General features: G+C 42.1%; 1 protein-coding gene across 2 annotated transcripts in view; it reads right to left on the bottom strand.

The window, feature by feature from the left end:
• Positions 1-1,912: 1,912 nt before the first annotated feature.
• Positions 1,913-27,703, bottom strand: part of zeb1b (zinc finger E-box binding homeobox 1b) — a 189,191-nt gene continuing 163,400 nt past the window's right edge. For both annotated transcript variants that reach the window (XM_041183709.1, XM_041183710.1), the window contains exons 7-9: positions 16,518-18,271; positions 16,062-16,242; positions 1,913-4,387 (exon numbers count right to left, since the gene is read on the bottom strand). In XM_041183709.1, coding sequence (XP_041039643.1) covers positions 3,873-4,387; positions 16,062-16,242; positions 16,518-18,271 — 2,450 coding nt within the window. In that variant the 3' untranslated portion in view covers positions 1,913-3,872. The remainder of the gene's footprint in view (positions 4,388-16,061; positions 16,243-16,517; positions 18,272-27,703) is intronic.

The raw sequence follows: 27,703 nt of genomic DNA on the forward strand, positions 1-27,703 counted from the left end.
TGTAGAGACACTAGAGAAGATTAAGGGGATATTTAATATAGATGTTCAAAATTTATGAACCAATCTATTAAGGGTTTTGATAGAGTAGATTAATGGAGGGTACAGCTTTCCACTGGCAGGAGGTCACTAGCAAGGGGACAAAGATTTTAGATAAAGAACCAGGCAATGAGAATACTTTTTTTAATGCAAGTTATGACCTAGAACACACTACCTGAAAAATGTGGGGAAGACAGATTCAATAGTAATATTCAAAAGGGAATTAAATGCTTAGAAAAGGAAAACAAATGCTGGTCTGGGGGTAAGGAGCAGGGGTTTGGGGCGGGGGGGATGGGATTAACTGGATTGCTCTTGCCAAGGTAATGGCACAGTGGTGATGGACCAAATGGCCTCCTTCAATGCTCTATATATTGTTTATGAACAGCATGCGACATGAAAACTACCCCTACAGAACTGAGACCCACTGCCTCCCAGCCATAGCTTTCTTTTGATGTGTTACATTTTTCTCCCTATTGCTCAGTCAATTTTCAATCTAGATATGCAAATTGCCAGGAATTCCACTTTAAAATTTGTTGAATGTGCCTGAAATACAAATAATCACATCCACGGATCACCCTTATCAATCATTAATTCCTCAAAGGTGTGATGAATATGTAAAGGTTCCTAAGCATTTTCCACATTAGACCACCTGGTCTCTAATACTTCATTCTTTTACTTTCATATGTGGTATCGTTCAGTCGTCAAGTACAGGTATTTTGATTTAGAGAGCTTCAAAATGTGTAAAGCAGAGTATTCCCTACTTCTTGTCTCATTTCTTGAAAGATTCCAGGTATACACCACTGCATTATGGGCCATCACAACGCCTACTATATTCCATATTTTAAGAGATCAAATCAAAGATTTGAACTTGAAATTTTAAAAAGATAATTAAATAGCCCTTTTTTTCATATTTCTAAATAACATCTTTTAATTAAACTGTTTGGCCTGCTGAATTATCAGTAGCCAAATGGGATGACTCTCTGGCCCCTGTGATATATGCAGGCATAACCTTTGAGGTTCAACAGGAATGCCAGCCAAACTGGCCTATCAGCAACAGGGCTTGTACGTGCCACAAACCTGCCTTGCTCAGAGAATCATAAACCAAGACTTGATTCCAAACCTCAATTAACAAGGCATATCAGAACTTCCTCAACCTGAAAGAAACTCATTTAACTTTCCCTCCCATCATCACCAAATGTAGCAGAGGCACTAGTTGGATGTTTGATCATAGCCCCTCTTGGGTTTTTGTTTTTTTATCATCCACCAATCTTCAGCATTGAAGGAATCCTTCCATTCCTGGGTTTTGCTTTGAAAATATTACCTTGCAATTTAATGTGGTAAAGTGTACCTACCACTCGTCTGCCTATTCCACTAACCTCTACAGGCCTCTTGAAATCTTCTACAGTCTTCATCATTTGCCAAACCCCCTATGTCATCCGCAAACGAGATTGTGCTCCCTTTACCCAAGTTCAAGCCATGTAGGTATACCAAGGATAAAAGTGGATTCAGTGTTGACTCTCGGGGTACACCACTACTAATCCAATTTCATGAATAGTGAAGCTGTTACTAACTTTGAAAATGTACAAATGGCAGTTAAATATTGAAGAAAAAAGGATTAACTGCAATCTGAAATCCCGAACTCATACCTATCAGTGAGTGGTGCTGACAGCAGGAACCATCCCCCAAACCCCATATGCATTCAGGCCAGTTCAGAATGACAGTAGCACAGGCATAGGAGCAGATGACTTACCCTGTTGGCCAAAGTTATTATGTCCGCTGGAGATACAGATTCTATCCATATATGCATCAAACTACAGTCACTAGTGAACATGAGTAACAAGGCAATTGCTGGAAAATCCAACCTAAGACAAATGGCACCAAGTCACAATTAACATTTACTGATTAAAATATTGTTAACATATGTTCAGGGAATTTTGAACATTCATTCTAATGAACAGCAAGATGATTTCACGAAACATGCAAATTATTCAGTAATTTGAAAAAAATGACATGTATTTGGGATATCTTTGTACAAGAATCTAATCACAAGCCCATGATTTCAAAAGTTACAAATTAGATAAAATCTTGAATAATGCACATAATACGATGTCCGTGGTATTTCTGGAACAGAATTAATACACAGCAGTGAAGTCACAACTTCAAACAGTTTGCTGATGCATTTTATTGTGAGATGGGGAGTCTGGTATAAAACTAGAAAATGACTATCATGTAACTAGGCAATTAAAAAAAAACTTCTGGTTTGTATCAGATGTAGAGGAATACTAAAACAAATTGGCACAAAGCAAAAAATGTTCCCAACACTGCGCATGACTTTGTAATTTGGCTCATTGAGGATAGCAATACAGTTTCATGGTTACACAGTAATCTCAAATAAAACTGCAAAAATACCATGCTGTATAACATTATATTTGAAATTCAGTAGCCCAACGTATTAAAAGTGAGGCAGGGCAAATAACTGGATTCTGAATGTAAAATTTATACATTCCCATTTGATACTCTAATTCTACAGTCCAAGGCAAGTAGTATTGTTACATAACACTGTTAAACAAAATCTCATTGCAAGAGAACCAATTGTATTTCTGCTTTGAATTCTTATCAACCTTCCAAATCATTTTTCTTACTAAAATATATTATTGTATTAATACAAACTACAGTATTATACACTACATTGTGTAATAAATAACAATAAAGAAATATAAAAATAAGACACATAAATATAAAAGTTTTCTAAAACTAAAAGGTACACGTGTCAGTAAGTAGGGTATTAATACTGCCAGGTTCAAGGACATACAGTACAAAATTTGCAAAAACATAGGAAACTAAGTTATCATAATTTCAATTAAAATAATACTGAAATAAAATCAGCTAACACTGTTAATAACTTGCACCAAAGCTAAGGGCTGGTTACAGCCACATTTCCATAATACTGTTTTGTAAATGGCACTTGCAGCACACAGGTCTTGCATAAGGCCAGGGGGATACAAAGCTCCATACCATAATCCTCATTTACCTACTTAACACTCGTCACTCTAAAACACTGACTTTTGTTCTCTCCAACACTAATACTGTTAGTTCTTACTTTGAAGACTTGGCAACAGACCGCTATACATCTAACTACAAGTCTTACCATATCCTTCTCAGTTTTATTTTTCTAGTAGCTGCTTTAAGGCTAACATTATGTTTCAAATGAATTTATATTCTAAAATAAGGTCAACTAATGTTATCAATAACTAACTTCTAGTGCGATACTGATAAAGGTAGACAATAATACTTAGGAGTATGTTAGATACAAGTATAAAGGGAATTCTGTAGTGCAGAAATTTTCACATCCTTTCAAACCAATGAAACACTAAGATTCAGCAATGGAGTAGAGAGCTGCAGTACTATAAATCTACAATTGATACTTTCATTTGCAATAGAAATTTTCATAGAAATCTCTCCCAGCTGTACAGTGTTGAAGTTAATGGGATACATGAATAGCAAAATGAAGAGCAACACAGGTTAACAGATAATGCAGAATGACTGGTAGCAAATTCTTTTAAAACCTGTTGGTTTGCCTTTTGAATCAAGACAGTCAGTTTATGCAATTTATCGCTTGCAATTTTTTTTGCATTTTTAATACAAACATCATTCCTAATATCGTGACAGTTCATGTGGTAAATTGTTAATTGTTGAGGTTCAGGCACACCGGGGTTTCTACACAGTAGTGAAAACACAGTAATATAGTGTGTGTTTCTGGAATTTTTTTTTTTACATGGTACAATACTAATTGCAGAACATTTCTTCTCCAATTTATATTCCTGATCAAGTATTCATTACATTTTTTCTGCCGAGTTAACTTCCAAAGCCTTCAGACTATTTACTGTATTTTCCTGTTCCACATCACTCATCAAGTCTGTTCCATTTGCTTCTCCTTCTGCTTCCACTTCATCTTCTGATTCATCTCTCATTTCCTCTGCACAATTATCCAGCATTTCATCACATTCCTTCTCTTCCTCCTCCTTTTCACTTTCATCTTCCCTTGCAGTGCTGTCCTTGTCATCTGAGTCTACGTGGGACGGAGAGGTCCTGTTGTCTGTATACTCACTGTTGTTCAGTGAATCAGGCCCAGTCTCCTCTTGCTCTGTTCCTTCACGTTCTTCAGCTTCTCGCTTGCAGTATGAATAACGATGGTTCATGTGCTGCGAGTAGGAGCCCGAATGAGAGAATCGCTTGCCACATTTATCGCACTGATAGGGCTTCTCCCCAGAGTGCAGTCGTGTGTGCTCAATCAAATGATGCTTGTGTTTGAATGCCTTCTTGCAAATCCCACATTGATGCGGCCGCTTACCTGTCCAAAATGAACATATTAGAACTAAGCAAAGCTTGTTTAAAGTAAAAAAAAAGACATTAATCTCACATGGCTGCATTGAGCAATTTCATTACTGCAATGTAAAACTCTCATAAAAATACAATTCTGGAAACATTACTCCTGTATGCCTTGTCTTTTATATTTTCTATTCTATCCTTCACTTGAAAACAGATCATCTTTCAAAGTTGAAACCCCGTATCGTTTAAAATGCATCTCAAATTGGCCATCAACCAGTTTAAAAAACAATTTTATTTCAGGAGATCAATGATGTTTGACCTCATTTCAGGTTAACTATTTTTCATTTTTTAAAGTTGACTTTAAGAATTAAACATAGACATCAAAATAGCTGATTAGTGGATCAAGGAGGCTTCTGTGACATATCATTTCACTGGCAATGTCTTGTGGGGTGGGGTGGGTGAAGAACCGAGACCAAAGTATCCTGCTTTTCTTTCCTGGCCTCTCACCCCACTGCCCTCACCATGGTCTGATCGCTAATATTACTTGAAAAGTCAAAAGATACAGACATTGATTCCTATACTAGTTAGTATTTTGTGTTAAGAGCGTTGCTACATTAATTCCAAGTGCCTGTTTTTGTAACGATTGTTGGAAGAAATTTGCATATGGAGAATCAGCACCACCTTCTCAGGGGAAGGTGGGGATGGGCAACAAATGCTGGCCTTTCCAGTGATGGAACAAATAAAAAAAAACTGGCACAGGTACAATGGACCAAATGGCCTACTTCTGAGGGGATCATTCTGTGAACCAATCAGGGACAATAAATTTGCTTAGCCCCACCTACACTTAAATATGATACATTTGTATATATATTCTATTACATATATAAATCATATAAACATGTCCAAAATCCTTAAGGATGTAGAAAGCACAGATGGAATTCCCTTTCCTACAGCACAACACTCCTGCATTGATGCTGCATGAGGAAATCATGAGTTGTAAACCTACTCTCTCATTTTTAACATTGTAGCATCGCACAGTTTGGTAGACAAGAACCTTAAATTCCATCTTAACTGCAACAGACATGGGGGGGCGGGGTGGGGTTGGTGGTGGCAGTGGAAGAGAGAAGGAAAGGAGAACACCTGGGTGCCTTTGAACTTATGAAGAATTTGCCCCAACCATTTGTGGTTAATCAACCAGAAAAACAGTAGCAACTAACACCAGTGGAACCAGTTTAGACACAGCCTCCCGGACATAAAAATCTTATTTTGAGTGATTGCAGGCCACACCTATTATGGCAGAGAAACAAAAGTCTCAAGAGAAAACTGCAAAGTTGCAATGAGTAACAAGGTGGCAGCATCAGCTCAATACATGGAGCATAATGAGTGTCATGTTATCAGCCACAAACTACCAGTGGACTCTATCATGCGAGATTTACTACTTAAATATCATTATTTCAAGCCACAAATCAAGAACATACACCTTTAATGTAGAAAAATGTCTCAAGTAGTTCACAGAGGGATTATTAAACAAATATTAAGCATAAGGGTTATCAGCAGGGCTGACCAAAGTGGTGAGTTTCAAAGGGTCTTAAAGGAGGAGTGAGGTGGTGGAGAGGTGGAGGAGTTTAGGAATGAATTTCAGAATGTGGAACCAGGATGGCTGAAAGCACAGCCACCCAAATTGTGGGGCAAAGGGAAAGAAAGATGCATTGTCAGAGTCAGACCAGAGTTCTGTGGTGCGGAGAAGGGGATGGCAAACACAGAAGGGTTTAAACATGAGGATGAGAATTTTAAATTGGATGACTGAAGAAAGAGGCCAACTGAGATCAGCAAAAACAGGAATAATGGGTGAGTGGGGAAGGACACAGGCAGCAGTTTTGGATAGGCTGGTTTATAGCAAGTGGAGGCTGGGAGGCCAGCCAGAACAGCATGAGAATAGCAAAGCCTGGAAATGACATACTCAGATGAGAGTTTCAGCAGCAGATGCATTAAAGCAAACAGAGATAAGTGATGTTAGAGGTAGAATTAGGCGGTCTTTGCAATACAGAAGATATGAGGTCCAGAAGCTCAACTTGCAGTCAACTGGGTCATCTAAGTTGTTAAGATAATAACTGGTCCACAATATGTTGTCAAAATAACAGCAAGTTCATTAGCACTCGCCACTGTTTATGCACAAATGCTACAAAAGCTAAGTTTGTCCACTTCATTCTAAGTACACTTCCGACAGTGAGGTTAGAAAACTGTTTATAACTGTCAATCAACTTCTATGGCAGTGAAAATTAACTATTCCACATATGGAATCACATTCCTTCAAGTTTTAATTGTTAAAGAGCTTAAAATGTTACTTTTTAAAAATAAACTTGTCCTTTCTTTCTTAATCCAATCTTTCTTTCCCCCTCTTCATTCTGCTTTCTGTACCCATAAAGGAGGCACTAGCCTGAGCGGTGAAAGCCACTGGGCTTCCCAATTGACGCTGGCCTCCATCTGGCATGGGAAAAATTATAGCAGGGGTGGGGGAGAAGCCACTGATTGGCCCATTCAAGGGCCTCAATTGGCCCACAGGCAGGCAGGCTGCTCAGTGCTTCACGTGCCACAAGTGAAATTGCAGCAGGGGCAGTGGCAGGTGGGTGGGTGCCAGGAGTGGCACCCAAGGCATTGCACCCAATTTAATGCCCCCCACCCCGCTCACCTTCCAACACTGCCTCGGAGTGCAAAATTTAGCCAAGGGAATAATAGAGCACATAAGGAGGCTATGTGGCCCATCATGCCTGTGCTGGTCCTTGGCAAGAGTTATTCAATTAATCTCACTCCTTGGTGGATTCCAATTTGAAATGTTTTCTGGTGAAACAGTAACTTGACTCAAAAAGAAATATTTCATTGGCCGTAAAGCAAAGGATGTCCAAAGGTTGTTAAAGGTGCTCTTTCCACACGTATGCTCTGTTGAAAAACAAACTCATTGATGTGTACCTTAGAGTAGAAATGCATTAATCAGAAATAGGTGTATTCTGATTTTCTGCTTTTATTTCAAAAAAATCTGTGGAGGCATTAGTGACACATGTGCAACATAGTTGCACCATAAGCATGTACAATTGCCCAGAGCTTGCCCATACTTATAACTTTTAACCCTTGCTAACAAGAACTTGAAAAGGGGTTCAAAATCTTGAACAAAAAGATGGAATCTTCCTACAAAGACAGATTAAAATCAACAGGTGCCTATAAATAATAGTATTCATGAATTCAATGGGACAATTTTTCTGAATGTGGCTCTCACAAGTTTACCTTGTTGATAGTGGTAAGCTATTGTGTGTGGACTGAGTAATCTCCTGTACATTTTAAAAAAATAATTGTATGCTAAAGTACAAACTCAGTTTTACAAAAATTTCAAAAAGCAAACTGAACAATTATTGAAAATCCGAAACAAAAATATAAAATGCTGAAAACATTCAGCATTTAAGTTTGCATCTGTGAAGTGAACAGACAAGTTGACCTTTCAGGTGTTGACCCCTCAGCAGAATCAGGCCTCAAGTTCTGATTAAAAGACCACTTCAATTTGAGGGTTTTAATAGTTTTTTTGATTGAAAACACCAGGCTCAGAGATTGGACATTGCACTTTTTTCCAATTTTAGTCACTGTTTGGAATGGAAAATTAGCAAGTCCAAATCAAGGTCACAAGCACACTGCCTTGGTACAGAGGTGAAAGAAGGTATTGCTTTTAATTTCTTTTACAACTAGTTGCTAATGCTTTTTTTGACTTTAAGCTAGGGAACTGTAACTGGCTATTACTTTACCAAGTTAGCAATTTAACTGAATCAATTTAATAGTTTAAAATGATTAATGAAATAAGTATATAAATAAGTTTAGATTAGGGGGAGGCGATGGCGCAGTGGTACTATCAGTAGTAATCCAGAGGTAACAGATAGTGGAATAAAAAATTCAATAAAATATCTGGAATTAAGATAAAAGCAAAAAATTGCAGATGCTGGAAATCCAAAACAAAAATAAAAATACCTGGAAAAACTCAGCAGGTCTGGCAGCATCTGCGGAGAGGAACACAGTTAACGTTTCGAGTCCGTATGACTCTTCAACAGAACTGGAATTAAGAGTCTAATGATGACCATGAAAACATTTTCGATTGCCGTAAAAACTCATGTGGTTCATGAATTTCTCTTTAGGGAAGAAAATCTGTCGCCCTTACCCGGTCTGGCCTACACGTGACTCCAGACCCACTGCAATGAATCAATCCATGTCCAAATGCAGCAAGACCCAGACAATATCCAGCCTTGGGCTGATAAGTGGCAAGTAATGACCATCTCCAACAAGGAGAATCTAACCATTGCCCCTTGATATTCAAAGGCATTACCATTGCTGAATCTCCACTAGCATCATCCTGGGGGTTACCACTGACTCGAAACTGAACTGGACTAGCCACATTAATACTGCAGCTACAAGAGCTGGTCAGAGGCTAGGATTCTGCAGCAAGTAACTCTCCTCCTGACCCCCCAAAGCTGTCCAGCATTTAAAAGGCACAAGTTAGGAGTGTGATGGAATACTCTCCATTCGCCTGGATGAGTGCAGTTCCAACAAAACTCAAGAAGCTTGACACTGTCCAGGACAAAACAGCTGGGAACACCACCACCTGGAGGTTCCCCTCCAAGTCACTCAGCATCCTGACTTGGAAATATATTGCCGTTCCTTCACTGCTGCTGGGTCAAAATTCTGAAACTCCCTCCCCAACAGCACTGTGGGTGTACCAACACGACAGGAACTGCAGTGGTTCAAGGCAGCTCACCACCACCTTCTCAAGGGCAATTAGGGTTGGGCAATAAACTCTGTCCAAGCCAGCGATACCCACATCTCATGAATGAATAAAAAAGACAGACATGGTAGCGCAGGCGGTGTGCCATTGCTACAGCATCTGGGAGTTTGTGGAGAGCATTTCAATCCTGAACACCCATAACTGCAGCAAGTGCTAGTGGCTCGAGGAACTCTGGTACAGAGTTGTTGAGTTGGAGTCCGAGCTGCAGACGATGTGTTGCAGAGAGGGGGAGAATTTCCTGGATGCTTTGCTTCATGAGGCATTCACATCCCTTAAGTTAAGTAGAACTTTTGTCGCTAGACTAGTATTCCAGAGACCCAGGATAATGCTCTGGGCACCCGGGTTCGAATCCCACCACGGCAGATGGTGAAATTTGAATTCAATAAAAATCTGGAATTAAAAGCCTAATGATGACCATGAAATCATTTTGATTGTTGTAAAAACCCATCTTGTTCACTGATGTCCTTCAGGAAAGGAAATCTGCCATCCTTACCTGGTCTGGCCTACATGTGACTCCAGACCCACAGTAAAGTGATTGACTCTTAAATGCCCTCTGAAATGGCCTTACAAGCCACTCAGCTGTAACAAGCCACTACAAAGTCTCAAAAAAAAAAAGGAGCCAGCATCGGCTTAGGAACTGGAAACCACAGCGGCAATCTCAGCCCTGTTGACCCTGCAAAGTCCTCCTTACTAACATCTGGGGGCTAGTACCAAAATTGGGAGAAACGTCTCACAGACTAGTCAAGCAACAACCTGACACAGTCATCCTCACGGAATCATACCTTACAGATAATGTCCCAGACACCACCATCAATGGGTATGTCCTGTCCCACCGGCAAGACAAACCTAGCAGAGGTGGCAGCTGAGTGGCATACAGTCGGGAAGGAGTTGCCCTGGGCGTCCTCAACATCGACTCCGGACCCCACGAAGTCTCATGGCATCAGGTCAAACCTGCAAGGAAACCTGCTGATTATCACGTATCACCCTCCCTCAGCTGAATCAGTGCTCCTCCATGTTGAATACCACTTGGAGGAAGCACCAAGGGTGGCAAGGGCACAGAAGGTACTCTGGGTGGGGGACTTCAATGTCCATCACCAAGAATGGTTCAGTAGCACCACTACTGACCGAGCTGGCCGAATGTTAAATTACATTGCTGTTAGACTGGGTCTGTGGCAGGTGATAAGGGAACCAAGAGGGAAAAACATACTTGACCTCATCCTCAGCAAACTGCTTGCCACAGATGCATCTGTCCTTGACTGTATCGGTAGGAGTGACCAACGCACAGTCAGTCATTGTGGAGATGAAGTCCCGCCTTCACATCGAGAATACCCTCCATTGTGTTGTGCGTGCTGTACAACCACTGTGTTAAATGGGATAGATTTCAAACAGATATAGCAAGTCAAGACTGGGCATCCATGAGGCACTGTGGGTTGTCAGCAGAAGCAGAAATGTACTCGAACACAATCGGTAATCTCATGGCCCAGCATAAACCCCACTCTACCATTACCATCAAGCCAGGGAATCAATGGTTCAATGAAGAATGCAGGAGGGCATGCCAGGAGAAGCACCAGGCGTACCTAGAAATGAGGTGTCAACCTGGTGAAGCTATAACAGAGGACTACTTGTGTGCTAAACAGCATAAGCAGCAAGGTGATAGACAGAGCTAAGCAATCCCATAGCCAACGGATCAGATCTAAGCTCTGCAGTCCTGCGACATCCAGTCGTGAATGTTGGTGGATAATTAAACAACTCACTGTAGGAGGAGGCTCCACAAATGTTTCCATCCTCAATGATAGAGGAACCCAGCACATGGGTGCAAAAGATAAGGCTGAAGCATTTGCTACAATCTTCAGCCAGAAGCGCCGAGTGGATGATCCATCTCGACCTCCTCTGGAGGTCCCCAGCATCACAGATGCCAGTTTTCAGTCAATTCAATTCAATCCGCATGATATCAAAAAATGGCCAATGGCACTGGATACTGCAAAGGCTATGGGTCCTGACAATATTCCAGCAATAGTACTGAAGGCTTGTGCTCCAGAACTTGCCGTGCCCCTAGCCAAGCTGTTCCAGTACAGCTACAACACTGGCATCTCCCGGATATGTGGAAAATTGCACTGGTGTCCCCTGTACATAAAAAGCAGGACAAATCCAACCCGGCCGTTACTGGCCCATCAGTCTACTCTCGATCATCAGAAAAGTAATGGAAGGGGTCATCGACAGTCCTATCAAGTGGCACTTGCTTAGCAATTACCTGCTCACTGACACTCAGTTTGGGTTCCACCAGGGCCACTCAGCTCCTTAGCTCATTACAGTCTTGGTTCAAACATGGATACAAGAGCTGAACTCCCTAGGCGTGGTGAGGACAGAGTGATTGCCCCTGATATCAAGGCCGCATTTGGCCAAGTGTGGCATCAAGGAGCCGTAGCAAAACTGGAGTCAATGGGAATCAGGGAGAAAACTCTTGCATGGTTGGAATCATACCCAGCACAAAGGGAGAAGGTTGTGGTTGTTGGAGGTCAGTCATCTCAGCTCCAGGACATCACTGCAGGAGTTCCGCAGGGTAGTGTCCTCGGCCCAACCACCTTCAGCTGCTTCATCAATGATCTTCTCTCCACCATAAAGTCAGATGTGGGGATGTTTGCTGATGACTGCACAATGTTCAGCACCATTCATGACTCCTGAGATACTGAAGCAGTCCATATCCAAATGCAGCAAGACCTGGGCAATGTCTATCTCCAACAAGAGAGAATCCAATCATCGCCTCTTGATGTTCAATGGCATTACCATCACTGAGTCCCCCACTATCAACATCCTGAGTGTTACCATTAACCAGAAACTGAACTGGGCTAACCATATAAATATTATGGCTACATGAGCATGTAAGGGGCTAGGAATCATATGACGAGTAACTCACCTCCTGACTCCCCAAAGCCTCCCTACCATCTACAAGGCACAAGTCAGGAGTGTGATAGAATGCTCCCCTCTTGCCTAGATGAGTGCAGCTCCCACAACACTAGCACCTTGACCCCATCCAGGGCAAAGCAGCCCACTTGATTGGCACCACATCCACAAACATTCACTCCCTCCAGCACCAACACATAGTAGCAGCAGTGTGAACTATCTACAAGGTGCACTGCAGGAATGCACCAAGGGTCCTTCGAAAGCACCTTCCAAACCCACGACCACTACCATCTAGAAGGACAAGGGCAGGAGATAGATGGGAACACCACCACCTGGAAGTTCCCCTCCAAGACACTCACCATCCTCACTTGGAAATATATTGCCATTTCTTCACTCTCGCTGTGTCAGAATCCTGGAATTCCCTTCCTAACAGCACTGTGGGTGTACCTACACCACATGGATTGCAGCAGTTCAAGGCGATAGCTCATCACCGCCTTCTCAAGGGCAACTAAGGATGGGTAATAAATGATGGCCCAGCTAGCGAAGCCTACCTGGCTACCTACCTGGCTGAGACAGGTAGGTATGGAGATCCAGGATGTAGTGATGGAGGACCTCAGTCCTGTACTTTGACAAACAAGTTAGAGATACTTGGTATAATAAGGTCTGCAGGTTGTATGAGAAAAGTGACCATAGCATCATGAGCAGGATGCCATTCAAGTCGGGGGAGTGAAAGGAATGTGGTAGCGACTGGGGACAGAATAGTCAAGTGAACAGATACTGTTCTCTGCAGCCATGACCGAGAGTTCCAAAGGTTGCCTGTTTGGTGCCAGAAGTAAAGACATCTGCTCACAGCTATAGAAGAATTTGGAGTGGGAGGGGGGAGGATCCAGTTGTCATCATCCATGTGACAGCCAACAACATATGTAGAACTAGATCTGTTTTGTTGAGAGAGTTTGAAGAGTTAGGTTCCAAATTAGAAAGCATAATCTCAAAGATAATTTCTCTGGATTGTTACCTGAGCCATGCACCAAGTGGCATAGAGTAAAACAGATTATAACGTTAAATGTGTCTGAAGGAGTGGCGTAGAAGGTAACGGGTTTGCTTCATGGGGCACTTGCACCACTGGTGAAAGAGGGAGCTGTTCTGTTGGCACAAACTCCAATTAATTAGGATGGGATTAGTACCCTGGCAAATCCAATAACTAGGATAGTAGATAGGGCTTTAAACTAATAAGGTGGTGTGGGGGGAGAAATGGGAAAATTTAAGAAAGGGTAAATTCAAAACTAACAAGGGAAAAGTAAGGCTCTACAGCAGGGCAGCATTTTGAGTAAAAATAAGCAGAGTGGATTAGGAAAGAATAGTGAAAATAACAAATGTAACAAGGCATGAGTGACTAAAGTGATGGTAGGGGAAATGAGAAAAATCTCAAAACTACAGGCACTGTATCTGAATATATGAAGCATTTGCAACAATTTAGATGAATAGCACAAATAGAAATTATTAAGTTTGATCTAATAGCCATAACAGAGATGTGGTTGCAAAGGGACCATGGTTGGGAGCTAAATATTCCAGTATACTTAACCTTTAGAAGAGACAGGCAAAATGGAAAAGGAGAAGGTGCGGCCTGATAATAAAGAATAGAATAAAGATAAAGACAGTAGAGAGAAAGAATCTTAGCTCAGAAAATTACGTAGAACTTGTTTGGTTGAAGCTAAGAAATGGCAAGGGGCAGAATTCTTTCAGAATTCCTGAACTCCAGATCAACAATACATCCACCATTTCTGCAGCTACTTATTTAAAACCCTAGGATGCAGGACATCAGGTCTGGGAGATTTGTCACTTCTTAACTCCAATAATTGCTCCAGTACTATTTCTTATACTGATTTTTTAGTACCTGATTCCTGCTGGATCCTTGGTTCCCCATTATTTCCAGCATGATATTTAAGTCTTCTACAGTGAAGATTAAGACAAATTATTTCTTTAATGCCTCTGCCATTTTCTTATTCTCCATTGTAATTTCACCCGTCTTTGCCTCTAATGCCACTAATCTCTTCCTTTTTACATACTTCTAGAAGCATTTACGTTCTATTCTATTCTCCTATTTTCTCATCAATTTCTTATTCTCCTTTGCTGAATTCTAAAATGCCCCCAATCGTCAGGCTTACTACCCTTTCTGGCAACATTACAAGCATCTTCCTATGGACCATTTTATCGTGTGGGAGTTTTTGTGCCTTAAAGCAATGTGTATTTGTGGCAAATTATGTATTAATTATGATTAAGCAGAGTCAGCACAGTTTTTTTGAAAGAAAAACCATGTTTGACAAATTTTAAGAGTGTTGCTAAGCAAGGACATTTGGTCAAAGCTTTTTGTCTTGCACTCAGAGTCCACTTGCCAACCAAGCACCACTTTCTTCTCATACAGTATAAAGTTGTTGCTTCCCCTGCCATTGATATTTTTGCGACTGCCCTAATGAATGCAAGGTGAAAAGCTTTGACAAAATGCCTTTTCAACAATATTCAAAGCCTTTACCACCAAGCGACTATTTGTAAATCTTAAAGTTGTAAAGTTTTTTTGAGCATGGAACGGATAGGATTGGGGGAAAACCAGTAATTATATAGTCTTTGGATTATGATAAAATATTCAATAAGTTGCCACTCAAGAAGTTATTACACGCAATCAGGACTCATGGGATGAGGGAAACACATTAGCATGGATTAAGAACTGGGTAAGGGACAGAAAACAGTAGGGGTAAACAGGACTTTTTGGATTGGCAGGCTGCAACTAACAGGATGCTATAAAGGATCAGTACTTGGGTCTCAACAAATTAACAATCAATATAAATGACTTATGAAGATAGTGAGTATAATCAAGTTCGCTGTCAATACCCCAAGTTAGGTGGAAAAGTAAGCAGTGAGGAGGATGGAAAGAGGGTGCAGAGGATCATTGACCTGAAACATTAACTCGGTTTCTCTCCACAAATGCTGTCTGACCTACTGAGTGTTTCCAGCATTTTTTGTTTTTATTTCAAGCTTCCAGCATCTGTAACATTTTGCTTTTGCCAAGGGATATAGACAGGTTGGGTGAGTGGGCAAGAACGCAGCAGATGGCATAAATTGGAATATTTTTTGAATGCTGAGACTGCAAAATCTTTGCATTCAGAGGTACTTGTACATAAATCACAAAGTTAACATGCAGGTGCAAGAAGCAATTAGGAAGGCAAATGATATTTGTTACAAAGTGATTGGATAGAAGAGTAAAGAAATCTTACTACAATCATATAAAAGCATTGGTGAGGCGACACATGCAGTACTGCATGTAGGTTTGGCATCCTTGTCTAAGGAAGGACATACTTGCCCTTGAGTGAGTGCAATGATCGTTCACTGAACTGTTTCCCGGGATAAAGGAGTTTTCCTATGAGGAAATTGAGTAGTCTCTGTCTACAGACCCTGGAGTTTAGAAGAATGAGAAGTGAAACATATAAAATTCTCAAGGGACTGGACAGGTTAAATGCTAAGATGATGTATCCCCTGACTGGGGAATCTAGAACACAGGGTCACAGTCTCAAAATATGGGGTTGGCTACTTAGGAGTGAGATAGGAGAAATTTCTTCACCCAAATGGTTGTGAATCTTTATAATTCTCTGCCCCAAAGCGATGTAGATGCTTAGCCTTTGAGTACATTCAAGGAGGTGATACATAGATTTTTGGGTACCAAGGAAATTAAGGGACATGGTGCGCAGGGGTGGAGTTCAGGTAGATCATCAATTATGATTTTACTGTATGGTGGAGCAGGTTCAAAGGAGCAAATAGCCTCCATCTACTTCTATTATGTTCTTACAGAAAGTACATTATCTAATGTACTAAGTATGGAGCACAGCAAAAAAGTACCATCTGTTTGTAAAATACAAAATATATATCTGGTGTTTTTGCAGTTAAATGACACTCAGCTATACAAAAATACATGGGTTATTTTTCTTACCTGTGTGCTCATACTTGTGTCTGAGAAGAGAGCTGCTTTTCTGAAATATTTTATCACACAAATCACAGGCATACATTCCATTCTCTGTCTTTTTGATTTTCTTGCGTGGAGGCATCGAGTCTGAATCATTCTGATCATCGGTATTGGGCACACCACCTGAACTCGTCTCTTGTTGCTCGTCCTTCAGGAATACAATCGCCTTTGTTACGTGCTTTTAAATAACTAAATTTCATTATACTAGTACAACAGCATCCTTCTTAAATACTTCATAATTCCATATTGAAGAAGAGCTTACTCAGGCAAAGCAATACCCATATCCCAATAACGTTAAAAAAAATTACAACAAGCAATACATAATAGAAAGAATTTCTGTAAGACATGCATCCACTTTCCTTAAAGAACTATTTAAACACAGATCTTTTACAAATAATAGTCAAGTAGCAACAGTATACTTACTGGATGATTACCATTGGCTTGAATTGTTTTTTGTTGCGGTTCAGGTACATTTGAATTGGTTGTTTTATATGTATAGGCCACCTGTGGAATGAAGCTGGCCTGCTTTATTGTAGCTAGGGCTCTGAGGCATGGAACATTGTTTTGGCTTGAAATGGCAACAATTGTGGGTAGTTGGGTGGTAGCTGTAGGGATTGCAACATTTATAGGTTTGGCACATGTTGAATTTCCTTCAGCAATACCGTCATTTTCTATTTGTTCTTTCTTTAAACAAGACAAGTTTAAGGGCTCCTCTTGAACATAATGAACACTGCTGTGGTAAACACTGGTTATTGTGGGCCGTTCAAGTCCCTCTTTTTGCTGCCTTGGAAGTGATAGATCAAGAGGTTCTAACTGTAAATCCTCTTGGTTGCTCTCAGGTGTGTTCAGATAGCTTTGTGAATTTCTCGAAGATGCAGATGAGAGATTCAGTGGTGATGGGGAGGGAGTATTACTCCTTGAAGGATCTGCCATCACATTAAGTGGCGTATTAGTAATTTGAGATTCTGTCAGCTTATCAAGAACTTCTGAATTTGCTTGTAAATCACTAACAGGTGATGAATCTGTATGACTGACAAGAAGTTTTGGTTTGACCTCTTCATTGCTTGGTGTGGGAGAAGGGGGACAAGATGGCTGGACTGGAATCTGACCAGTTTGCATTTTCTCAAACCACTTTTTTACTTTTTCTAATGGTAGGTTTACAGCAACTGAAATCTTCGCCAATTCCTCTGATGTTGGTTGCGCATTCAATGCATAATATGCCTTCAGAAGTGACAACAGATTCTTCAATGGCTGTTGATCTGAAGAGGTGTTCTCTTCTGTTGATACAGAAGCTCCAGAGATCTTAATACTGGTTTCTCCTGAATGAGCTTCAGTTTTTAGTTGATAGTGCTTTAGCTCATGAAGTGCATTTAGTCCACCAGGACATTCATTACAAAGCAGGCATGTGTTACTAACCCCTTCAACACTGGTCTCAGTTTTCTCAGTTTTGACTGTGAGATCTTCTGGTGGCTTTTCATTTGTACAATTGTCTGCTAGATTAGGAATCTCCTTTTTCAAATTTTGTGGTACAGCTTGGAGTTGACTTGGCTCTAAGCTATAGTTGATGATGATTTTGGTTGTCCCATCCTGATCAATCAAGGGAAGACTGATTGATGAAATGAGGGAATGACTGTTTTGTTGAACTGATGCAGAAGAGACTGTTCCTGATTCTTTGGAAGGGAGAGTGACATGATTATTTTCTAAAACTGCAACCTTAAGAACATTCTGAATGTCACTTAGATTTATGCTAATAGGAGAGACGAGGCCTACAGTTGGCAATACAACAGCCTGAACCACACTCTGAGGTGAAGTTGTGACCTGGAGAGGGTTACTGCCACTAAACCCTCCATTTTGGAAAGAGCTTGCACAGTTGATACCAGAGGTCACGACCATAGTTTTGTACTCATAATCCACAGGCTCAGTTTTGATTTGGTTTACGGTAGGCTGCTCTTGTAAAGGCTTATTGTTCTCTAGCTTATGACGAAGTTGTGTTCTAGCAGGGCTATTGGTTGCTGGTGAAAGGGATGGAGAAGTGCCTTGAGGTGTCTTGATTCCTGAACGTGCTCTACCATTAAGTGATATAAGACCAATGCACTTCTTACTACTGATGTGTGAACTGTAAGAGCCTGAGTGCGAAAACCGTTTCTTGCAGTTAGGGCATTCGTATGGCTTCTCTCCTAGAGGGGGGCGAAGAGAAGAAGAAAGTAACACAAATTAGTATTTCTTCATGGTATACATAGCTCCTTGTGATTTTAGATCATAAAATATCTATTTTTCCCCCAATGGTATTTTTAGATAAATCTTGTAAACTGAAAATGTACTTCAGCCAGCAATATCTCTTGGAAAAGGTCAAAATATTGTAGCCAAGCTAGTGCAGCTAAGCTCAAACTCCCACAGCCTTTGAATTCAATTTAATTATTATTAATACTTGGGTTAATTCATATTTTGTCGTAGATCCTGAATCACAGAGTGAAATGGTTTCTGGTGTCAATAGGCATCAAAAAAACGCAAGCTTACAGATGCATTCATAATCTCTAATAGTTGATTCACTTGATACGGGCTCTGTTCTAAAGAGATATTTGATTGTGCACTGTTTAAACTATCAGCAATGCTTGGGTAAAGCAGATGATGCAGTTGTTCATTAAAATGTAACAGGACCATTTTTGCACCTTTGCGTCTTTAATCTGGTTTGATTAACAAGTCTTTGCATGGGCAACTGGCAATGAGGAAATATATACTGTAAGCTATATGCCATACCTTTTGTTAAATTTTACACCTATCTACAGGAATTAGGCAGAAAAATATTTATCATCTTTATCAAACAACAGGAAATTTTACAATTTACTGTACTGAGAAATATGCCCTTAAGAAGTTTTTGCTACTGTTATAAACTGAATCAATATGTCATTTTTGCACATGTATTTTAGTCTTCTATTTCAGTGTAATCCAAATGCTTGTAAATAATAATAAAGTGTGATTTTAGCCCTGATAACTTTCTACTTAATAGAGAGGTCATGAGTGCACGGTGCAACACCCAGTATTAACAGTGGTATCTTGGTAAAAAAATGTTATGAATCCTGTGACACACTATTCCCATTCATAGTGTATAAAGCGCTGATCTTGTCAGATCAGAAGGGATGCAGTTCCACATATGAAACCTTCAATTTTTCAACCTCAAAAACATAAATGAAAAATGGTGGGTGGGGGGAGCAAGAGGTACAAAATTGTAAGCCATAACACTACTAAAATATGGGGGAAATAGGTCAACTATGCTTTGCTGGTGAGGCCTTTCTGAAGAATGATACTTTGAGAAGTGTCAGTTTTGGAAGAAAAGTCCACAAAATAGCATTTAATAACAATGTGAAACTTATTCCATACGGCCAAAAGAGGGCAGAACACTTCCAGGTATTAAGTGATCAAATGACCATAGCTTATGTGTGTTAAGATTTTTTTAAATCTAATGATCTGCCAGCCTGCAATAAAATATATACAGCAAACAACAGAACTGTACCAGTGTTTAGTCATAGAATCATAGAATGGCTACAGCATAAGAGTCTATTTCGCTAGGCTGCCTGCAAGAGCAACTCATCAAGGCCAACTTCACCTCCCTTTTCCAACGGCCCCACAAATTTTTCTCTTTAATTTATCCAATTCTCTTTTGAAAGCCCCGATTATATCTGCCTCCACCACAATCTCAGGTAGTAGACTCCAGATCCGAACCTCGCACTGCGTAAAAAAGTTTTTCCCCATGTTGCCATTGGTTCTTATGCCAATCACCTTAAAATCTGTGCCCTCTGCTTCTCAGCCTTTCAGTCACTGGGACCAATTTCCCTCTATCTACTCTATCCAGACCCCTCATGATTATGGAAAATTCTATAAAATCTCCTCTCAATCTTCTCTTTTCTAAGGTGAACAGATCCAGCTTCTGCAATCTAGTCACATAACTGAAGTTCCTCATCCCCGGATAAAGGCAAAATACTGTGGATGCTGGAAATCTGAAACAAAAACAAAAAATGCTGAAAAAACTCAGCAGGTCTGACAGCATCTGTGGAGAGAAAGACAGAGTTAATGTTGAGTCCATAAGACTCTTCTTCAGGCCTAAAGGTAAGTAGATATGTGGTGAAATATATTGATTTGGTTTTTTGGGGGGGGGGTGGAATGGTCACATGGTGCATCTCCAACACTTCCCTGACCTCTCTCTCAATTTCTGGTGACAGACTGTCCACCAATATTCATTACAAGCCCACCGACTCGCACAGCTACCTCAACTACAGCTCCTCACACCCTGCTTCCTGTAAGGACTCCATCCCATTCTCTTAGTTCCTTTGCCTCTGTTGCATCTGTTCTGATGATGCCACTTTCCAAAATAGTTCCTCTGACATGTCTCCCTTCTTCCTTAACCAAAGTTTCCCACCCACGGTGGTTGACCGGGCCCTCAACCGTGTCCGGCCCATCTCCCGCGCCTCTGCCCTCACACCTTCCTCTCCCTCCCAGGACCATGATTGGGTTCTCCTTGTCCCCATTTATCACCCCACCAGCCTCCGCATTCAAAGGATCATCCTTCGCCATATCCACCAACTCCAGCATCATGCTACCATCAAACACATCTTTCCTTCACCCCGGTCAGCATTCCACAGGGGACGTTCCCTCCAGGACACCCTGGTCCACTCCTCCAACACCTCAACCCCCTCTCATGGCACCTTCCCTTGCAATCGCAGAAGGTGCAACATCTGTCCCTTTACTTTACTTTCCCCTCCTCACTGTCCAAGGGCCCAAACACTCCTTTGAAGGCACTTCCCCCAATTTGGTCTACTGCATCCGTTGCTCCCAATGCGGTCTCCTCTACATTGGCGAGACCAAACGCAGACTGGGTGACTGCTTTGTGGAACATCCTTAGTCTGTCAGCATGTATGACCCAGACCTTCCTGTCGCTTGCCATTTCAACACACCATCCTGCTCCCATGCCCACATATCCATCCTTGGCCTGCAGCAATGTTCCAATGAAGCTCAATGCAAACTGGAGGGACAGAACCTCGTCTTCCAATTAGGCACTTTACAGCCTTCTGGACTTAACATTGAGTTCAACAACTTCAGACCACGATCTCTCTCTCCCCACCCCTTTTTTCTATATTCATTTTTTTTTCTTATTTATTTCCCACTTATTTTCATTATTATTTCTAAAATTTATTTCCATTTTTATTCATTGTTCTATCCCCAGCTTTCAGTCTTTGACCTTTTTTCCTCACCACCATCCCCACCCCTACTAGGGCCATCTGTCACTTTCTGCAGTGCTTACCCTGGTCCAGCCATTACCACATTCTGCTTTCCACTGTTAATGTCACCATTAACACCTCCTTTAGCCAATACCACCACTATTAACAACGCTTCGACCTTTTGTTTGACATCTTTTGCAATCTCTCCTTTGCCTCCCACCTATTGCTGGCCTTCTATCCAACTTCACCGGTTCCACCCCCATTAAACAGTGTACATTTCACCACATTTCTACTTCCCTTTAGCTCTGAAGAGTCATACAGGCTCGAAACGTTAACTGTCCTTCTCTCCACAGAAGCTGTCAGGTCTGCTGAGCTTTCCAGCATTTTTTGTTTTTGTTCCTTATCCCCAGAACCATTGTAAAACAGCCTCTCTAAAGCCATCACATCATAGTTGTAGTGGAAAAGTATGTTAGACCCTATCTGGTTGACTAGACAATGAAGTATGTTCAATTACATCCTTCTGTAATGTTTCAAAGCATTTCAGCTAATTTTGAAATATAGTGATTTATGTTTAGTAAGAAGAGTTGTCATTTGCCAAAGAGCAAGATTACAAAAAAAGGTCTTGTGTTTATATAGCGCCTTTCACATACACTGGACCTTACAAAGTGCTTTACAGCCAATGAAGTACTTTTGAAATGTATTCACTGTTGTAATGTAGGAAATGCGGCAGCCAACTTGCACATAGCAAGCTCCCACAAATAATAATGCCATAACGACCAGAAAATCTGTTTTTGTGATGTTGACTGATGGATAAGCATTTACCAGGACAGCAGGGATAACTCCCCTGCCCTTCTTCGACATAGTGCCATGGTATCTTTTATGCCCTCCCGAGGGGGCAAATGTGTCCTTATTTTAACTTTTCATCTGAAAGATGGCACCTCCAACATTGCACCACTCCCTCAGTACTGCACTGGATTGTCAGCCTTAGTTTGTGTGCTCAAGTCTTGAAGTGTGATATGAACCCACAAGCTTGTGACTCAGATGTGAGTGTTCCACCAACCAAGCCATGGCTGACACACACACAGAAGAAACGAATGACTGCATGAATCTATTTTTAGTGGTATTGTTTGAAGGAGGAAATGTTGATTAGAGCTATGTGGGAACTTTTAGCCACTCTTCAAAGCGTCATGGGATTTTCCACTTCCACCTAAAGCATCTAAAGGAACGCGCTGCTGACAAAGTTGGTGGAAACAGAGACAATCAATGATTTCAAAAGGAAATTGGATGGGCACTTGTGGGAAATAAACTTGTAGGGCTCCAGGGATAGAACAGGTAATGGGACTGACTGGACTGCGCTACAGGCAGCCGACATGGACTCAATGGGTTGAACGGCCTCCTTCTGTGCCAAAATGACTGTATATCCCAGGTTTGTGCTACCAGGTCGGGTGCGCAGAGACAGGCGAATTCCTGTTTCCAGAAACCCAGCCTCAAGATGTCTGCCAAAGGTTCTGATTTCAGTTTGGGGGTCGCACTAACATAGAAGTTGGGGCAGGTGACGCTAGAAGTAGCGAAGTGTCAGAGGCGGGCCGGACATAGGATGGGCAACTCAGACACAGATAAAAAGCGGACCTTCGGAAGGACTCATTTGAGGGGTAGGTTGCCAGTGGTGAAATCCCTGTGCCTCAGAGGAGACATCAATGCCTTGTCAGGTGAGTGCCAAGCTGTAACTGTTGTCCAACTGTTAGCTGACCAGGAACAGATCAGGTACTGAGGGAGTGGTGCAATGTTGGAGGTGCCATTTTAACTTTTCATCTGAAAGATAAAGCCACATTTGCCACCTTGGGAGGGCGTAAAAGATACCATGGCATTATGTCAAAGAATGGCCGGGGAGTTATCCCTGCTGCCATGGCCAATACTTATCCATCAGTCAACATCACAAAAACAGATTTTCTGATCATTATGGCAGACCAGCAACAGATGGGCCATCATGGGTTCTCTCTATGGGAGAAATGTCATTGTTGCTGCCTATTCAAAGTGTCCTCTAATGAACCACTGAAAACATGAAGTGGGTTCACAAGACACAACCATGGAGATGTTATCAGCTTGTCACCATTACCTGCATACTACATGCTACCAAAATTCAGTGGGTGGATGAATGATGTACAGTGCCATGTTCATTATCCCATCCACTTGCCCTCTTGCCTCCCATCTATCAGCATGTGCCCACACTGTTGACCCTTGACTAGTCCCTCTCACTTGCACACCGCCATGGTACAACATTGTGATTAAGAGGGGGTGAAACCAGTAGGGCTGTCAATGGTTGCAGAACACAGCATGCTACCTTTGAGTCACAGCCACACGTACGTGGCACCAAGCATTTGTGCAGAGCTATTTTCTCCACCAAACGTTACCAGTATTCATTAATGTAGTCAAAATGGTTAGTGCATGTAAACACACAAAAGTGAATGAGAGTAATGTAATCTGAATGGCTTATTACCCTTTTCACCTTACATTTTTATTCATAATGTCACACAGGGGTGATGTAGAGGAAGGGATGGGTCCAGGTGCCCCACGATATTCTGACCAAGATCTTCAAGTTTTGGTGGAGAAAGTCCAGAAGAGAAGAGCAGTTTACCCTGCTAGCCGCAATAAGATCCCTGCAGCAACCAAGATGACCTGAATTCAAATTGTGGTTGCGGTGAGTGCAGGAGGAGACCATCAGCAATCATGGATTCACTGCTGGAAAAGGTTCAGTTAGCTGCTGTGTTCCAGCACGGTGAATAGCTTGGCTCAACCACACAGAGCTCTAAATGAAGGGTCAGGTCTGCAAGCTGCAGCTAAGGTATGAGACATGGCACATATCTCTGCTTCAGCACTGAGGCTTGTTTGTGTACAGTGCTCATGTAGGTGTGCACAGAACACATGTGTTGCACTGTGAAAAGCAATATCCTTCTATGCGCTATATATCAGGCTAACATATTGTCCTTGCAATGGAAAAGGGCAAAGAATGCCATGGAAATGGCTTGGACCTGGGGGTGGGTCAGCCTGACTAAGACCCCTCTGACCCGTGGAGCAGATGGCCATGGAGATTGCCTGAGTGGTTGAACGCCTGTCTGTTGGTGATGGTGAATCATCATTAGCAGGTAATGAAGGTAGTGTTGTAATGGTGGAGGTCATGCTGTCACTTCGCTGAGCACAATGTTGGCATGAAAGGGAGCACAAGGATGGGATTGCATCATAAAAGGTAATGCGAGCGTGGTCAAGGCAATGATGTGCATTCATAAATAAGACTGTCCCAGCACTGCTTCCTCACTACCCCCCAGCATACCAAGCCATCCCCAGAACATCAAGAGGAGGAAGAGATGTCCAAGAAAGCAGCGACGTCATATCCCACACGCCGGCAACTCAGGTACAAGATACACGAGCTTCGGAGGTACTTAGCGCATGTAGAGTGGGTGGCACAGGGTGAAAGTCACATCAGAGTGCAAGCAGTGGTGTAAGAGTCAAATATATCTGTACACAGTCCCCTTCGGAGGATGAAGGAAAGTCACAATGATGTATCAGTACGCAGGAACATGAAGCCTCAGAAGTCATTTTTGTGGCACAGTATTTGGTTAATCAGCAGATATGTGGGAGAATGGTGGAGTCCATCGCCGCCATGAGATCAACATTGCTCCAGGGGCTCAACCGCATGAGCTCTGACCATTAGAGACTGGCCAATCTCATGGAAAGGCACATGCAGCAGCACTCTAAGTGGATGCAAGAACAGTATCTCGACTGGGAAAAGTTGCAAGCCTCCTTCAGTAGCCTGGATCAGTCTGCTCAGATTATGAATGCCTACATCCATGGAATACATGAAGAGCTGTGTACATCTAACAAGGCGGTTGCTCTATTGGCACAGTGGTTGCTGGAATGGGTTGCTGCGGACCAGCAGCTGGCCCCATCAACCCCTCCTGAAGGCTAATCTAGGGCTGTGCAAGTCACCGGAGGGGGAATGTACCAAGAGCTCTTCAGCACCCATTGCCCCAAGAACCCTCGTCTGCTGCACATATGCAGTGACCATGGCTGCCCATGCAGAAATGCAGAGGCTGCAGTCTGAAGGAGGACCCAATGGGTGCCTGAATGACAAAGCTGGCCACCACTCTCCTCATTACTGTTTAGAAGGACAAATGAGCAACCTATCTCCACCTCCTCCGAGACAATATGGGGGGTGGGGAGAGAGAGGAAAGAGAACTTTGTAGGAGTGTGCAAGACCGAAGGGTGCAGTCTTGCCTGAGGCACTAATGCGTTCACCATGGTTACATTTTTCATACTGTAGGTAGCACATTTGAACACCTTTTGAATATATTTACTTATATTTGTACATGACTTGGTGTGTGTTTGTACACTAAAGAGCTCAAAAAGAATGGTAACATTATGAAGGCGGTTCATGCCAGTAATAATAAGGGTGGCATGCTGAGGTCCATCTTGACGTGCCATCAGCAGGATCAAGGTTGTCGGCTAATTTGTGGTGCTTCAGAGGGCTTCTTTCTTCTCTGCTGTATCACAAGATACCACTATTCATAAGCTCAAGCACGGAGATGCTCCTTGTACCTTTCTTTGTCTATCCAAGCTTGACTTTAAGGGAGGCTCAATAGTCAGGCTCCATGAGATGTTGGGCAGCAGGTACATCTCAAGCATGAGTGCTCAATGCAAGGCATTTATCTGCACCAAAATATTACACCATTAGTTTAGGTGTAGACATCACAACTCAAGAGGGCATATATTATGCAGGTAATATTGGTCATCTGCTGCACCAAATGCAAATATATTTGCATTCCTGCTGTCACTTTGTACAGTAAACAGAGGTATATGGAAGCCAGAAATGTTGCATCTGGCACCATCAGAAACTGGACCACTGGCCAGAATGAATTGTGCGCAAATTCTCTCCAAGAGTGGCTGTTGCACAGCTATAGGCTCCTCATGCATGAGAAGTCTCATCAGCACGTACAGGGTTTGAATTCTGACGTCATGTCCCTCTCAGCATAGTGGGTTTGATTATGGACAATTTGGCGGCATGGGCCCCTCATTTACAATCATTGGTGTTCATGTGAGGGGACCAGTTTGTGAATGACTTATTAACATGTTTGTCTACAATATGTTCCTGTCAATGGTTATGATGGTGAGGGTTTCAGCCATATGAAAGTGACTCAGTCCAACTCATTGATGTTTCTTCTGTCCCTTGTGGGAGATGGGCAATCAAGTAATTATGGAATCAATGTACAAGGTTCTTTTGGGTGTGTGTGGCGGGGGGGAGGGGGAGTGCATCACCAAAGACTGGCTAATGGCAATGGTGATATTGGAGGAACTTATGAGCATCTATTTTGCACAAGTATGCATCTGGCGATGATCACTCTCCTTCAGAGTCAGCTCTGGCTACATGGCCATGTCTCCTATCTGCTCTGCCTTTGGCAGCCTCCTCATCCATTTTGGAATCTTCCTAACGGACAGGAGCATCCTTCTTTTCAAGGGGTTGGAGTTCTGCCCGTGGCATTGTCATCATTCTTTTTTATTCATTCATGGGATGTGGGTGTCGCTGGCTAGGCCAGGATTTATTGCCCATCCCCAACTGCCCTTGATGAAGTAGTGGTGAGCTGACTTCTTGAACCACTTCAGTCCAAATGGTGTAGGTATACCCAGTGTGTGCCCCTTCACTGTGCAATGATGCACATGCTGCAGAACACCACCAATATTCTTGATACCCTTGCTGGGCATACTGCAGAGCTCCACCTGAGCGACTGAGGCACCTGAAAAGCATTTTGAAATTCCTAATGACCTTTTTTTGGTACACTTTATGTTGTAATTGCACTCTGTCTCCATTTGTGAGCTTTTAATGAGGACCATTAGCCAAGTTCTTAAGGTGTAGCTCTTGTCCCCTCAAGTTAACCATGGATCTGCATTGGTGGTTGAAATAGTTGAGGGGGTTAGGAACAACTCAATGTGAAGGAGTCATAGCAGCTGCCAAGGAACTTTGCACACACATGAAGGAAGGCCTTCATGTCACAAACCACCTGTACACTGATTAAGTGGAAGGACTTCTGGTTGACAAAGGTGTCCCCATTTTGATTTGGGGCTTTTTTTGGCAACATGGGTGCAATCAATAACACCTTGCACCTGAGGAAAGCTAACTGGGCAAAGGCCAGGTCACCCTGCGTTTGAGATGCCAAATCTATGGGGAAATTTGTGATCCCCACACAAGCAAACAATGCATTAGTTACAGCCTTACCACAGCTGTACTGCTGCTGACTAAAATATATCAGACAGGTCTCCTGATGATCCCTGGAAAGATCCTGAGGCATAGAAGTTGAGAGTGATGGTTACCTTCACAGCTGTTGGCAGGGCACAGCAGTCAATGGA

The sequence above is a fragment of the Carcharodon carcharias genome, chromosome 3 (assembly GCF_017639515.1).
Source record: "Carcharodon carcharias isolate sCarCar2 chromosome 3, sCarCar2.pri, whole genome shotgun sequence".
Classification (NCBI taxonomy): domain Eukaryota; kingdom Metazoa; phylum Chordata; class Chondrichthyes; order Lamniformes; family Lamnidae; genus Carcharodon; species Carcharodon carcharias.